We start from the raw sequence: 15,495 nt of genomic DNA on the forward strand, positions 1-15,495 counted from the left end.
GTTGAGAGGCCAGGCCTTTGGCCTTTCAGGCAGGCTAAACATGCCTGTGAAAACCTCAGCCAGCAAGGATGGCTGCCCCCAGCCCCGAGTCCTGGCAGGCTGACGGTCCCAACCCCGAGATCCCTCCTTCCTGCAGTGCAGAGGCCAAGAAGGAGCCCTGCCACTTCCAGGACAAGGGCCCACGTCCTTCGGGCACTCCCGTCAGAGAGAGAGGAAGTGAAGCCCCTAAGCCCAGGGCTCATGTCAAAGGTCAGCGCCAGCCTGAGCACAAGCTGGCGGCCAGCAGACCACAAGGGTAACCTTCAGTCACGGAAACGGTGCTGGCGTCACAGGTGCTTCCTTTTCTCGTTAGGAAACATAAGAATAACCTGAAAGTTTCCTAAACCGGGCTCTATTTGTGGTAGAAAGATATGTACATATTTATTTTCCCATTATGTTATGGTAAGATTCCAGTAAAAAAAAATTAATAAACTCCCTTCTATCAGTCATGAAATGGAGTGGAAAAAACTCTCAACCATTAGAACTGTGACCCAGGACACCAGACGGGTTGGCCATTTCGAGGACAGTCCTGTTTGAAAGTTTGGATTTGAGATCTTCAAATTTGCTGTTTTGTATTTAATTTTATCATCAAAACCTGGCTCTAATCCCAGCTCTGCTACAAAATTCTGGAGCCCGTGGGCACAGCACTTAAGGTGCCAACGAGGCCACTGGCCCTCAGGGTTTCTGATGCTCTTCCAGCTTCAAACTGCCATCTTGAAGACACTTTCTCAAGCCAGTGATCAAAAGAAGCTTATGTTGCACTACTTTTCTTTCTTGGCAAAGAAGAAACAGATGTTCCTTAAACACTGTCTTCTGTGCCCTTGTGGTCGCTCTCCTGGTAAGAAGGCTGGAGTGGCAGCTGCCGGGGGCTGCATGTGACCGCCACCCCGGCCCGGGAAGATGCGGGACATTCCTCCCTAAATGATCACTCTTTACTTTTATAACCATTTAAGCACACTATGATTTTAAATTATACATGTGTTTATTTCGATTCAAATTTTCATAGGTTAAAAGACTGCATTTCATTAGAGTCGATTTACAGGCAGCTTGCATCAATGATTTGTCACGGAAAAAAGAGAGACAGACAGTCATCATTCAGATTTCGGGTGTGAATGAAACCTCTTCCTGCAGACCAGGCACGGGAGATGGTCCCCCCACTCTGGCAGCAGCGTCTTGAGGATGAGCTGGAGAAGGACGCGACATCTCACGTCACCCCCGGCAGGCAGGGCCAGGCCTGAAGCAGCAGGAGCCAGTGGTGGCGCAGGCCCGGGCCAGAGCTGCTCATGGCAGCGCCTCAGACACACACGCGATGGCTCTCGACACTGCTGCGAGCAGGGACGGACACAGCATGCCCTCGGAGGAAGTGCTTCCCTTCACAAGGGAACGAATTCAGGCAATTATTCACGAAAATGACAAGGTTCAGAAGAAATATTTGCTCCAAGGCACCAAGGGTGTAAAGCTTTTTAGAAAATACACAGAAACAAACAGACTAAAAAAGGGAATTAGTTCTCAATGGAGAAATCTGCCGTTACTGTAACTAGTGTAAATAATTACTTCAGAGAGATTACAATCAAGATGCACACAGGACAGACTGTGCCATGGGAGGGAACCTCTGACCCAAGGGTGCTCCTGGGCGCCCGAGGGCTGCTGGCGCTCCGGGGTTCCTCCGGGAGCCAGAGAAGCTGCGCATCACTTGTATTTGTAATATCCTTCTCCAGTCTTCTTGCCAAACTTGTTCTCCGCCACCAGCTTATCCAGGGACGAGCTGGGCTGGAACAAGGGGTTCTTTGCATCCATTTCATGCCACCCTATTGAGAGAAGGGAAAGGGCTTAGGATGAAGGGCTGGGTTTGGCATTCCCAGGGCCGGTCTAGAGGCAGAGCCTGGGGAGAAGGCCCCACTCTGTGGTGGGAGAGCTGCTCGGGCCAGCACCAGCAGAGACCGAAGGCAGGCTGAGCTGGCGCAGCCACATGGGCCCCAGAGCAGGTGTTCTGCCCTTGGCTGCACTGCTTGAATCCTGGTTCCACCATGGCCCTCCTCTTGGTCCAGGCCGTTCCTGGAAATCGCTGATGCCAGAGGCCCAAGGACACAAACAGAACCCATTAACCTGCTGGTTGGACCCCTGGGTGGCCCAGTGAAACAACTTTCAGAATACAAGCTAAAAATCTGAATTTGCTGCCATTGGGATTTTGCATCCTCATAAAATTCAAAAGTTCACGCTTCAATTAGAACCCTCTTTGCTCCTCCCAAATACATAACTATTTTTGTGAAATTTGGTAGTATGAGCTACATTCAACTTCAGTAGTCCAATTTCAGTAATTATTTTTACCCTGTCCTCAGAGCCACCATAGTGAAATGGACACATTTTTAAACGCTGGGTATCTTGACTGCAGTGGAGGCTGCAGAGATGGCACACGTGCAGAAGGACACGGGGTAGTGATGTCAGCTTCCTGGTGTTGTTGGACTGCAGTTATGTGAGATGGGACCACTGGGGAAAGTGGGCAGAGGGGCACACAGGACCTGTCTGTGCTATATCTGAAACTTCCTGCGAAGCTATAATTATTTCAAAATGAAAAGTTAAAAAAAAAGTGACCATGTGAGGAGACACCAGGCAGTCACGTCTTTCCTTCTCCCGCCCTCTACTAACTTGAATCTTTATGCTGGCGGGGCAGGGCTCTGAAGGCCCACCAAGACCCCTTATAATTTCTTTTTAAAATAGGCTTATAATTCATAGTTGAGAGACTACCTCAACCCAATTACAGAGACAACAGAGAATTCCAACTCCTACCGTCCAAGATGAACTTTGTGGTATCCAGCCCAACGTAATCGAGAAGTTCAAATGGGCCCATGGGGTACCCGGCACCCAACTTCATAGCCGTGTCGATGTCCTCCTTGGATGCGTCACCTACAGGAAGAGGGCAGCACTGAGTCTCCACCATCGTGCCCACAATTCTCCTCGTCATGCGGTTATCCCAGAATTACTGGAGTTCCACATATTTGCAGATTCAAAACACATCTGGAGTCAGGATTTCTGGTGTGGGTAGATTTTGTCTCTGAGGTACATGCCAAATAGGTCACCAGATTTTTGAAGCTATTCCGCCAAGCTCTTCTGAGAGGTGTGTTCTAGGCCACTGCCAGTGTTCCCAGAGACGCCCCGCGGCCTGGAGACACTCGTACTTTCCAACACACTGGGATGCTCCAACTCCACAATGATTTACTAAAATAGCACTTAGAGCCAGAGCATATTTTTGATTGATAAATGGACTTTTTTCAAAAAAGAACTAAACATAAAATAACTCATGTTTTTGTACATATTGTATGTGTACTTTTTTGCCCAGCTTTCTTTCTCATTTCTTACAAGTAATGAGTATTCCTGTGGAATCGCATTCACATAACCCTTCAGTCAAGATAACATTTAAAGACAAGCCCAGACCTGACACGGAACTGCCCGCGCATTTGAGAGTGTGGAGCAGACGAAGACAAGGGCCCGTGTGCTTCTTCCTTGGAATTTTATCCTTAACGTACTGTCCTTAGGCCACAAGAGGTCTTTACAGAGAAAAACGTGTCCCCTTTCTCCAAAATCGGGAAAGGAAACAGTCTGTAACAAGTGGCTATCTAGGATTTTGTCCTAAACATTAAATAAATGGTCAAGTATACTAAAGCTAAGAAAAAAAACTTTAAAATACTCAGATTTTATTTCATATAATATAAAAATATTTCAGATTTTAGGCACAAGGAACAGCGACTACTTAAACGTCTACAGACATCCTTTTTCAAAAGCATATGAAGTCCTAAAGTAATGCCTAAAGATTTCAAGGCAGGTCAAGGTGACTGAAATACCAACAGACGTTTCTTCTGGGTGACATCGGCAGTACTGCACTTACTGACCGACCAGAGGACCCTGAGGCCCACGGCTGGGTGTCAGCCGTAGAGAGCAGAGTGCAAAGACGACCGCAGACGCCAGTGCATCAGGGGGCCCCACTCATTCATCCAACCGCTTTTCACACCTGTCACGTGCCAGGCCCCGGAGCCCTGGACTGGGACAAACACAACAAGCATCAGGTACTCCTGACATAATGGGGGGACTTCGATGTAAAACCAAACGTTTCATCCTAACTAAGCTGGAGACTCATGTAGATTCAAGAAGATTCACACGGCTCTGTGTGCACAAAGATGGGAGCTTTACCCACACTGCTGTGTCTTCACCAAAACCACCAGCCAGGATGTCCTGGAGAGAATCCCAAGGGAAGAGTGGGGGGAAAGGCATTCCAGGCGGTGAGAACAGCAGTGCAAAGGTGGGAAGGAGAAAGAACGGGGCAGTTAAGTGGATTCTGCTGGGAGGAGTCCAGGACCCCGAAGCCTCTCCGGCGTTAGACCCCTGCTGGCCTCTCCGGCTCAGCACGCAGTGCCGGGCACCCTCTGTGCACAGACAACTGCAGGCCTCTGCTCGAGCGTCCTCTCACAGAGCAGACCCCACACGCACACCGGCAGCCGTCTGGCTTATGCCCACCTCCCGCAGCCCTGGCTGCAGCCTCCCTGAGCTCGTCTCCTGGTCACTCTGCTCTGGCCATCTCCCCTCAGGAGGGGATGGACCCCTCACAGCACACGGTTCCAACTCACCTGCAGCCTTTAACCTCATCTGTGTTCAAGGACAGACAGTGAGCCCTGGGGGCAAGACTGTAATTCCAGATTCAGAGACTCACTGGACTATTTCAAAACACAATGTGAAGACACAGCATATCAGAAAACAATCTGAACAGTTTTACAAAGGCAGCACAGCTCTAGAACTTCTGTTCTGAGTCATACAGAGCAAAAGAGGCAAAAAGAAAAGAGAGAGAAATAAAAGACACTGATTGGCGAGCGCAGTGGGAGTGGATGTGGTGCCGTGTTCCAGACCCATGGTGCCTCAGCTTCTGCAGCCAAGCTCTCCACTGAGAACCCGACGCCCTCCCCCGAGATGTGCGCGCACACAATCGTGCGTCAACCTAGGAGGGCCACGGGGGCTGCCCAGGTCAGGGCTCTAACCCCAGCAACAGAGACCAGCCCGCTGGCTGAACTCCCAGAGCCTCTATCTGTGCGCCTGGCAGCCAGGGACCTGCTCCAACACGTGGCTTCTGGTGGCTCGTCGGCACCGCCGCCCACCGTTCTTGGCGTTAACAACAAACCAGGGCCACAGCAACAAGGACCGGCACGGTGGGCAGCACAGCCACCATCCCTGCTTTATCAACAGCCACTGGCACCTGTCCCTACAAGCGCCTGGGTATGAAGGTGAGCCCAGTACCATCGCCACAGGAGACAGCAGCAGGGGGAGGACACCGGCCAGGAGGCACGGGAGAGAGGGGCACATGCCTCAGGGAGAGCTGGAGTGGATGGAGGGTTACGACAAAACAGGTATGAACGTGAGCACGCGGCTACCAGTGCCACAGGAGACAGCAGCAGGGGGAGGACACCGGCCAGGCGGCACGGGAGAGAGGGGCACGTGCCTCAGGGAGAGCTGGAGTGGATGGAGGGTTACGACAAAACAGGTATGAACGTGAGCACGCGGCTACCAGTGCCACAGGAGACAGCAGCAGGGGGAGGACACCGGCCAGGCGGCACGGGAGAGAGGGGCACGTGCCTCAGGGAGAGCTGGAGTGGATGGAGGGTTACGACAAAACAGGTATGAACGTGAGCACGCGGCTACCAGTGCCACAGGAGACAGCAGCAGGGGGAGGACACCGGCCAGGCGGCACAGGAGAGAGGGGCACGTGCCTCAGGGAGAGCTGGAACAGACGGAGGATTACAACACAGGCAGATCCACGTGCAGCACGAGGACCTTCAGGTGGGGCCTGTGAGCGAGGCAGGAGTGAGATGGGTGGTGATGGGAGGGACGGAGGTGAGGAGAAGGAAGGTCCCTGGCAAGGGCAGTGCATTTGGTGGGCTAGCACAAGCCGCTGAAGGTCTGGAGCAGGATGGCATACAGTGACTGGGGGACAGGCTCGTGACACTCCCGGGCATCAGCCAAGGGGAGCTAACCATGTGGCCCTACCACCCTGCCAGAGCTGACTCTGACCCGTCAGCCATCTGCAACTGGGCACCAGCCTGGTCAAAGGTCTGCAGAGTGACCGCTGACCCCGGGGGTGAAGGGGACCAACCCCACCGATCAGGCCTCAAGTACAGTGGGAACAAACGAGAGCAACAGAAAGAGTGAGGACAGGAGCTGAGGGACCACGAGCCTCAGTGGCAGAGCAGTGGTGAGGGGCCGTGAAGCGCCCCCAGACACCACGAGGAATTGGCAAGAAGCACTGGTGGGGCCTGTGGCATCCTGGAAGCTGGACCATTGCCCAGGAGGCCCAAGTGGACACCAGCTGAGATGACTGTCAGCTCTGACGCCCACACATCCTTCTGACGAGCCCGCACCACGAGGAGCAGCGTCCTGCCAACCCCAATCGCAGCATCTTGTGAATGCAAAGCACTCATGCTCCAGGGGTATCAGTCATGTCTGTTGTGAACCGAGTGTGTGTGTCCCCCCAGATTCATACACTGAAGCCCTACTCCCCAGGGTGATGGCATCAGGACAGGGCCTCTGGGAGGTGATCAGGATTAGATGAGGTCATGAGGGTGGAGCCCCCGTGATGGGATTAGTGCCCTGCAGGAGTCGGGAGAGAGCTTGTCCCCTCTGTCTGCTCTCCGTGGTGTGAGGACAAAGCGAGAAGCTCCCCATCTGCATGGGAAGAGGGCCCCCACCAGAACCTGGCCGTGCTGGCTCCCGGACCTCGGACTTCCAGCTCGAGAACTGTGAGAAATGAGTGCCTGTTGTACCCACCACCCAGTCTACAGTATTTTGTCACAGCAGCCCAGGCTGACCCAGACAGCGCTGTACAGAGACTTTCTCCCCAGACGAGTCCGGACAAGGCCAGCCTAAGCACACTCAGGGTGTCGCCACTGTGCGACTCTGCTGCCGGGCCGGGTTCCCCGGCTGTGGAGGTGGCTGGCGTGCACCTCCTGCTGGCCCCCGTGGACGGCGTGACGCCTGTCAGCGAGCACAGCAGAGGCGGTGGGTTTGGAAGAGACAGAGGGGACGTGAAGTCTTCTGCTGCCTGAGGAGGAGCCTTGCTGAAGCAGCTGACCGGCACAGGCAGGGGAGCGGGGACGACAGGGAGAGACGAAGCGACAAAGGAGCAGACGTGGCAGGCAAGGGAGGGTAATCCAAGATGGCTTCAGGTCTCCGAGCAGAAGAGCAGGTGAACGGAAAGCGGCGGGCGGGCACGGAAGCCCCACTCTGTGTTGGCTGGAAGAGGGCAGAGCCTTGAGGTGGCAGAGGGGACGTGGTGAGAAGCCCGGGTGCAACACGGGAGCCCAGGCCATGATGGGCTTGCTGGGAAACAGCACCGCCCAGTCAGGGCACCCGGCTCCTCCAGCAGCATGTGCTCCGGCTCACAGGCCCCATGAGGGCCGCGGGCTAAGAGGCCAAGGGACGGCAGTGACAGGAGTCGAGGGCAGCGCCAAGGCAAACCGAGTGCTTGCCCATGGGGTCAGATCCCCTTCCAGCCTCAGCTCACAGGTGACGGCGAGGGTCACCTGCCCAGAAAGGGTCACCTGGCTGGGGGTCAGACGAGAACCTGGCCTTCAACTTACAGCCAGACATGCGCAAGTACAGCAAAGGGACAGGACATTTCAGCGAGGAAACCACCACTCAGAGGGGCTCCCCATGCTCCAGAACAGGCAAGGAAACCCCGCCTTCCAAGGTCAGGCAGGACGCTTCGCACCCTGTGAGGGGTAATTGGGCGTATTTGTTGATGGATAAATGCAGAGGTGTTGCGTTTGATCTCAGAGCAAAAGTGAGGCAAACGCTTCTATGAAACAGAAAAGTTTTAATATTTAAAGCACATTTTGAGGAAGCAAATGTGCTTTCATCTCCGGAAGAGCTGGTGTAAATGTTTTGTTTCAAACATGACATTCTCTGGAGCAAGCATTTGGGAATGAAGCAACCGAACACAATTACACTCGCTTGTCATCCAGTCCTGTTGGGACCTGTGCCTCGGAAGCAGACAGGATGGCCACCCTTCCAGAAATGCAGTGGGGAAGGAGGCAGGAAGTATACAACCTTCTGTAATCCGGGACCAAGTCTACAACAGGGACAATCAGTGTTTGTCAATCAACAAGCACTGAGGAAAACACTGCAGACCGTTCTCAAGGTTGACAAACCTGCATGCTTGCATCATTCAGTAGGGACCGAGGGGGGAGTCAGAACAGTCCCCACCACAGTTGCTTCCCATCACCTGTCACACAGTCACAATCTTGGAACCTTAACAAACTTTAAAGGTTCCCTAGCCTAGTGATTTTTACCTTGTTATTATTATTATTTTAAGCAATAACCTTTTAACCAAAAGCAGAGGTCCAGGATAGAAACCTGGGCTACCATGCAATTGCTCTGGCTGGGCCTGCAGTGGGGCCCCGGGCACAGCTGAGTCACTCGGCTAGAGCATGGACGCTCCTCCCGACTGTGCATGGCCCAGCCCCTCCTACAGACCCTGCGTGACAACTCCAGAGAACAGGGCCAGGGCTGAGGCCCGAGGCTCCCGGTCGGCCAGGTCAGGACGCCTACCTCGTTCATACAGCCTGACCGCTTCCAGGAGGTATGGCACAAGGAGGCGGTTCACAATGAACCCAGGCGTGTCCTGGTTAAGGAGAGAAAAATAACAGTGAATTTTCACGGCACTTATCCCTTGTGAAGCCACAGATCGCCCTTCTCACCCGGATCATGTTGCCCACAGTTCTCAAGCTGGACATTTCAAGGTGCCAGCATAGCCTTACTGCTGTATTACATGACAGTTTATCCAACAATCACAGTACTTAAAAACACACAGAACCCCAGACGCCCCCTGCACTCTGAAATAAAGGCAGATCAGGTGGCGGAGTCACTAGAAAGAGCACGGCTTCGGGGACAGCAAACCTGGGCTCCCACTCTCACGCTCTCTGACCACACTTCATTCTGAAACTCAGCCTCATCCGTGAAACCACAGTAAGCAAGATACACCAGGAAACCTATATGCTATGCACACAGCCCCACGTGCAGGGGGGCCCCTGCCCTCCTCTCCTCTCCCTCACCCCAAAAGGAACCTGGAGAAAGTAACACTCCGTCTGGAACAATCCTCAGAGGAGCATCACCCCCGGGCTCCCTGGAGCCCTGCCTGGGCCACTCAGGATTTGCCCACTTGGCGCACGGGCCGAACGGTGGGGTTGGGGCTCGTGCAGGACTACTGAGCGGCCCCCCGGCAGTACACCACCTGAGACCCTTGCCCTGGACCGCACAGCCCTTTCATCATTTCCTCCTCGTGGCAACACTTCACCATCTCTCCTGGAGGCCAGAGTGGGATCTCTGCTCATCTCTTCCGGGGGCTTGTGGGGCAGGCCAGGCTGGTAACTGTCTGGTGCTACTTATGTGGCGCTGATGTCCATCAGGTGCACTGCACCCCACGTTTAACACAGGCGGTGACCTTCCTCGGGCAGAAATCCTCACCTGGCCCCAGGCCTGGTGTTTCGTTTCTAGCACAGCTAGGCAAGCCCTGGACATCGGAACGACAGAAGCCTCCTGCATCCTCCGACAGCTGACCTGACTGTGCTGTGTGGACGGGGAATGAAGCCAAGGGACCTGCACCTCCTTTATTCGGACAAGCTGAAGCCACCCCACTCCCCTCTCCATAGGAACACAGAGAGGCACAAAAGGGCTCCACCAGTTTAACCAAGATTGTATGAATGAAATGACGCTGATTTTATGACGAGGGCAAGAACACTTTTCAACTTCAAAAAAGTTATTGTAGGAACTCAGGAGAGGGTACCCAACTGCCTGCAATACACCACTTACAAGGCTGGAGATCAGACAGCAGCCTGGGGAAAAACATTTGCTCCAATTATTATAAACAGACTTTTCATAGAGATACTTAATATGGTCTACATAAAGAGCTCATGAGCTCAACGAGGAAAAAGTGCTGAAACACAAAATATTTAAATTCACTAGGAATCAAAGAAAGTTCATTAGAACAAAACAGCATTTTGCCAGTAAGATCACCGGCAAAGGGTTTTCCATCCTGGTAACATTCAGTGCTGCTGAGGACCAGAGGGGCTGATCCTCCCACGACACCGGCAGAGGGCAAAGAGACACAGTCCTTTAGTGAAGGAATTTAATTTTATGTAATCATACACTTGGCATTTTCATACTCATTTATCATTACTCGTGTATTTATTAAATATACTTATACACTGTACTTACTATGTGCCAGGCATGGTTCTAAGTACCTGACAAATATTCATTCATTAGTTCCTCATAATAATCCTGTGAGACAGCCACTATTATTACCTCTCTGTGAGGCAGAGGACACTGCGGCACAGACAGGCTGAGTAGCTTGCCCAGGTCGCACAGCTAATAAATGCCAGAGCCAGCCCTGACCCAGTCAGGCTGGCCCCAGAGCCCATGGCCTTCACCTTCTCACGCCACGCTCTCCCGTGAAGCCTCACTATGCAGAAAGACACCATCCAGGCACATTAATGCCCTTCCCTTCTCCTCTATCGAGTGTGGGGAACCTACAGTTCCACAGGCCAAATCTAGCCACAGCTGTTTGAGCAAGGTCCCCCTGGAGCCACAGCTGCCCTCGCTCCTGGTGCCCGTGGCGCAGCATGCCTGCAGCACGGCACAGCTGAGTGGCCACCAGGAGACACCTGCCCACGCCGTGTGCCTGTTGCCCCACTGTGCACAAAGCCCAGTCTCACGCGGCTGCCTCATGTAGCAAGGGCCTGAATTCCTGATCCAGAAAGATTCAGGAAGCCCAAAGGTGCTGCTGAGAGAAAGATGGTTTTGCTCTGGCGTGGCAAGGGCGGCTTCCAGGACCAGAGCTCCCAGCCCTGTGCCTGCTGGGGCCACTCGACGCGAGCACAGCTCATCACTCCATGGATCCAAGACCACCCCTGGCCCATGCCCGCCCTTGCACGCTCATGCCCAGCTTCTGGCCTGCGCCACACTGCTGTTCCCTCCCACACCACCACTCCTTCCTGCCACTATCACAGCATAAACCGGCAAGACAACACAACAATGACATCTGGGATCAGTGTGGTTTTTAACAATCCACAGGACCTAAAACCACAGAACTAAACAAAGAGCAAACAAGATCTCTAATAACACTGTCCTCCTGGCCTGGGAGGATGGCCAGTCCCCGCTCTCTTTGGCTACTGGGGTCCCATCAACAGATGACGTAGTCTGATGATTCATGAACAGGGGTTTCATGGGTTAATGCAATACTATGAGCTCCCACTTGGGACTATTTTAGAGAGCAAAAGTTTGCTAGGAGAAGAACACAGTGATACAAAAGACCATGGTCAGAAAAGTAGACGGCCTGTTTGTAAAAATCTGCAATGGTGTGGCACTTCTGACACGGATGCCCCTTTAGAAAGCTGCCTCATCATGTGGAAGCGTGGTCCTGAGCTCTGGAGGAAGTGCGGCGGAACTAAGGCAGGTGGAGAGACGGGCATGAGGACGCAGGAGGCGGGCTCCGCGCCCCACCAGGCTTCTCACTGAACAACCAACCAACCCGAAAGCAGCCTGCCGCTGACCCACCGGGGACTCGGCCTCTGCCTCATTGCTTCCCCCGCCACCTGTGGCGTTCCTCCTGAAGCAGAGCCCGGCTTTCCGCTGGGGACGCAGGGGACACGGGCTGGCCTGACACCCACAGCCCGGCTCCTGTGGCCCAGCAGATGCTGAAGCTGATGGGGAAACGAAACGGTGCAGGGAAACAGCCGTCCCCAGAGGACGAAGGCCGAGCTCAGGAGAAGCCCGAGTTCACTCTAGGGGATGCCCTGGGTGCTGTCTGGATCCAAACCGTCCGCCGGAGGCCTCAGGTGTGCTGAGGGGGCTTTCCTGGCAGGCAAACCAGAAGGGAGGGCAGCTGGCTCTGCACAGCCTGTCACAGGCCCGCGGGACACGTGCACCATCACCCGTCAGGAAGAAGTCCACCCAAGGTACCATCACTACCTTGCAAGAAACAGGATGCTTCCCCAGGGATCTGCTGAAGTCGATGAGAGATTCAAAAGTCTTCTGGCTGGTCATGGGCGTTTTAATGACCTGGAGATGCAAGACAGAGATGATCATCACAAGAGAGCCGGCCAGCGAGTTCAAGAGCGGTTCAAGGAAACACTGATCGAAAGGTCCACTCAGGTGGCAAAAACAACTTTTAGTCTCAGAATAGAAGGCAGGCTCAAGCCAGAAATAAGTTTAGGGGAGGACTTTAAGACTTTAAGACAGGGGAGGACTGCAGCCCGCACAAAACCAAGGCCCAAAGTATAGGCGTGCGTGTGTGTGCAGGCGAGGTTTACAGGCTTTGTCACTGACACAGGCCTGGGTTCAAATCCCCTGGCACCACTTCCGGCCCAGTGCCGCCAGGCATGTTTCTTGAACTGGAAATGACACTGAAACCTCTCCCTGACCTCAAGGACCCGAGGGGAGAAGAACAGAGTGAGACTAGGAGGCAGAGCGTTCAGTGCGGCTCCAGGAGGCTGCAGCGCTGGGGAGGCTGCTGGCTGTGCTGGGGTCTCGCTAGCTGATTGCTTCAGGGAGGCGAGCGGGGTCTGCAGGGAAGTGCTCTGTGGAGCCCGCCTCCTGCTACAAGGAGAACCGAGCGACAGGCCCAGGTCACAAGCATCCTCCCCAGGACTCCACCCTCGCCCACAGACGCCCCAACCTCGACAGCTCCCTTCGCTGCAGAACAGGCTCAGCCCACAGAGGAAGGCTCCCAGTGCCAGCACACAGGGCCTACGGCTGGGATGCCACCTGCCAGGCACCAGGAAGGCTCCTGGCAGCCCTCCTGGCCTCCTTGGAGGCGGCTGCTGGCACCCACCAGGGGCGGCCCCAGGCCCCCTGCTTGGCAGTCAGCCCTCAGAAAACAGAATTCCCCCGTCAGGAATTAGATTTTGGTAAATGGAGAGAGACTCAGGTAAGTTTAAACATAAAAAAATAGACACATAAATATGTGACATAAACGCGAGTTAAGGAACTTCAACAAGAGTCACAGCCAACAGGCTCTGCTTCTGCTTCAGCCCCTCCCACAAGCTGGGCGCGTCCCCCAGCCCTCCGAGCCAAGCCTGTCCCCGGGAGACGGGCGGTGTCCGTGGCCTGCAGTCGCTGTGCTAGGAGGCCGCAGGGAGCTAGTCCATGCAGGACGAAGGGTGCTGGGCTCACGAGGAGCATGAGGACCGTTCATGCAAGTGTGCTCCCAGCTCGGGCTGGTGGCTGCTGCGACACCGAGGAGGCAGACAAGTGGACAGAGAAAGAGCACCATGAAGGTGGGGAGAAGGCAGGGGGCGAGAGGGGCCAGAGACCGCTCTGCGGGCGGCACAAACCCACCCGTGCAGAGCCTTCAAAGTCTCCGTCAGAACTGGACACACGGAGCCAGGACAAAGGCAGCTCCCCGTGGGGTTTAAAAGTAACTTGTTGGTTTAAAGAAGTGAATACTGAAAGTTGTTCAACAGAAAGGATATTTATTCATTCGTTCATAAACCGAAATGTGCGGCAGATACTCTGCTTATAATCCCAACAGAGTCTGGGAGAAAAATAGATATAAATGAGTCCAGTTCCACACAAAAGAGAAGAGCCAATCAACTTACGCTACAATTCTTCTTGGTGCTCACCACCAGCAAGACATATGTGACAGTTAAAGTTAAAGAATAAAAACCGAAGAGAGAACAGCACTTTTAGAAAACGTTGTCTAGAAAATGCGCACATTTGCTAAGCCTTAGCTGTTAACAACCAACGTGCTACATTTCCAGAGACACAGAGGGACGTTAGCAGATAAATGCAGTGGAAAACAGTAGAGTTTGAAGTGAATCTATAAAATGTCTCTATCTCCAAAACACAGGCGTACATGATCCAGTAACTAAAGAAGGTAATTAATCCCGACCGACTGGAACATTGACCCCTCCACCCCGCTTCTCTGCTCTTTCCTGCACAAGGATAAATGCTTTTCCTTCTGTTCCCTCACCCTTCCCCTTCATTCCTCAACTTCAAGAACAGCCTTAGGGGGTGGAGTCAACTGGCAGAAGCTGAGGAGCAACGTCAGTGGAACAGAGACGTTCCCATCGTGAGATGGGTCAGAGTCGTCCCCTGAGAGAAACTACAGGAAAATACAGTCACTGTTAAACAAGAAGGAACGCTGAGACCAGGGGGTGTGAGGCGATAAGGGGGGAAAGGGGCTCAGAGCCGGCGGCAGGGGGAACACGGACCCCGAGCCGCTCTCCAGGAGGCCCCCGCTGGCCCAGGTCTGCCTGGCCCCACAGCCCCCACACTTCGCATGGCAGGACCTTCTCATGCCCAGAGCAGATGCTACTTTAATGGCGGCTGCTCCGCAGACCCTGTCATTAGTCCCCCCGAAAAGGCAAGCTACCACAGTTCGGGTGCAAATGATCTACTGTGGCTCCCTAAGTCTCCGAGCAAGCAGCAGCAGCCCCGCAGGAACGCTGGGGCAGTCCTCCCCGGCCACGTCCCCACAGAGGGTTTGTGGTCAGGAGGTTCATGGCTGTCAGGAGCTGCTTCAATAGCTCTGATCACATATACAGGAGACGTGCCTCATCTGGGGACAATACCAAGGCCCTGTTACATGGGGTCGAGATCGTGCCAGGAACCACGGACAAGGTGGCACAGTGGCTCTTATGTAACACCAGGCTGTCTGATACGAATTCCATTTACAGCCTGGAGCCAACCGACCTCAATGAGACAATGTGAGCACATGTGGCTCCCCCCGGTCCCATCAAGCCAGTGGTCTTCAGTGCTGCCCCCCAGTCTGACCCTCTCTGCACTGCCCATCAGCTCTGGCACAAACAAGTAAATGACATTCCACAAAGTGAGCAGCCTTCCTGGACATCAGGGGCCAGAACACAGGGCTGCGAAGAAACAAAGCACAGGGCCTTCCTGGGTATTAGCTGCTTTTTCTTCCTTTGGCTCTGAAAGGACAGACGGCGGCCAGAGAAACACAAGGACAACCTTCCCTCCCATTAAAATCCTTTCAGTGCAATCCCCAGTGGCAGGGCAGGTGCGACTCAGAGAAGCAGGCCTGAGCTGGCAGAGCAGGCAGACGCGCACAGGCAGAAACCCACTGACCTCCACAAGCTTCATCAAGGGCACTGGGTTGAAGAAATGGAGCCCGGAGAATCGGTCCTGTCTGGTGGTGGCGTTGGCTATGCTTGTAATCTGCAAAGAGGAAGTGTTGCTGGCAAAGATTGTGTGTCTGTGGAGAGAAGGATGGTGGAATGAGTCCCATCTTTGGACACAGGGTGCGACGCACAAGGCGACGCACCCTGCCCAGAGCTGCTGTCAGAGAAAAGACACATCTTCACACAAGTGCTGAGATCAAGTGACCCGGCTCATTTAATTTAAAATGTTCTATTAAATAATTTAAAGGTTACCTGTTTCAAAGCATATTTAATCTTTACCAAT

General features: G+C 53.8%; 1 protein-coding gene across 1 annotated transcript in view; it reads right to left on the reverse strand.

Annotated features, from left to right (window-relative positions):
• Positions 1-1,002: 1,002 nt before the first annotated feature.
• The window catches only part of HADH (hydroxyacyl-CoA dehydrogenase), a 33,259-nt gene continuing 18,766 nt past the window's right edge, over positions 1,003-15,495 (reverse strand). Inside the window, exons 4-8 of the mRNA XM_023636763.2 lie at positions 15,160-15,286; positions 12,043-12,132; positions 8,626-8,698; positions 2,827-2,943; positions 1,003-1,847 (exon numbers count right to left, since the gene is read on the reverse strand). Coding sequence (XP_023492531.2) covers positions 1,729-1,847; positions 2,827-2,943; positions 8,626-8,698; positions 12,043-12,132; positions 15,160-15,286 — 526 coding nt within the window. The 3' untranslated portion in view covers positions 1,003-1,728. The remainder of the gene's footprint in view (positions 1,848-2,826; positions 2,944-8,625; positions 8,699-12,042; positions 12,133-15,159; positions 15,287-15,495) is intronic.

This window comes from Equus caballus, chromosome 2 (genome assembly GCF_041296265.1).
Source record: "Equus caballus isolate H_3958 breed thoroughbred chromosome 2, TB-T2T, whole genome shotgun sequence".
NCBI classification, from domain to species: domain Eukaryota; kingdom Metazoa; phylum Chordata; class Mammalia; order Perissodactyla; family Equidae; genus Equus; species Equus caballus.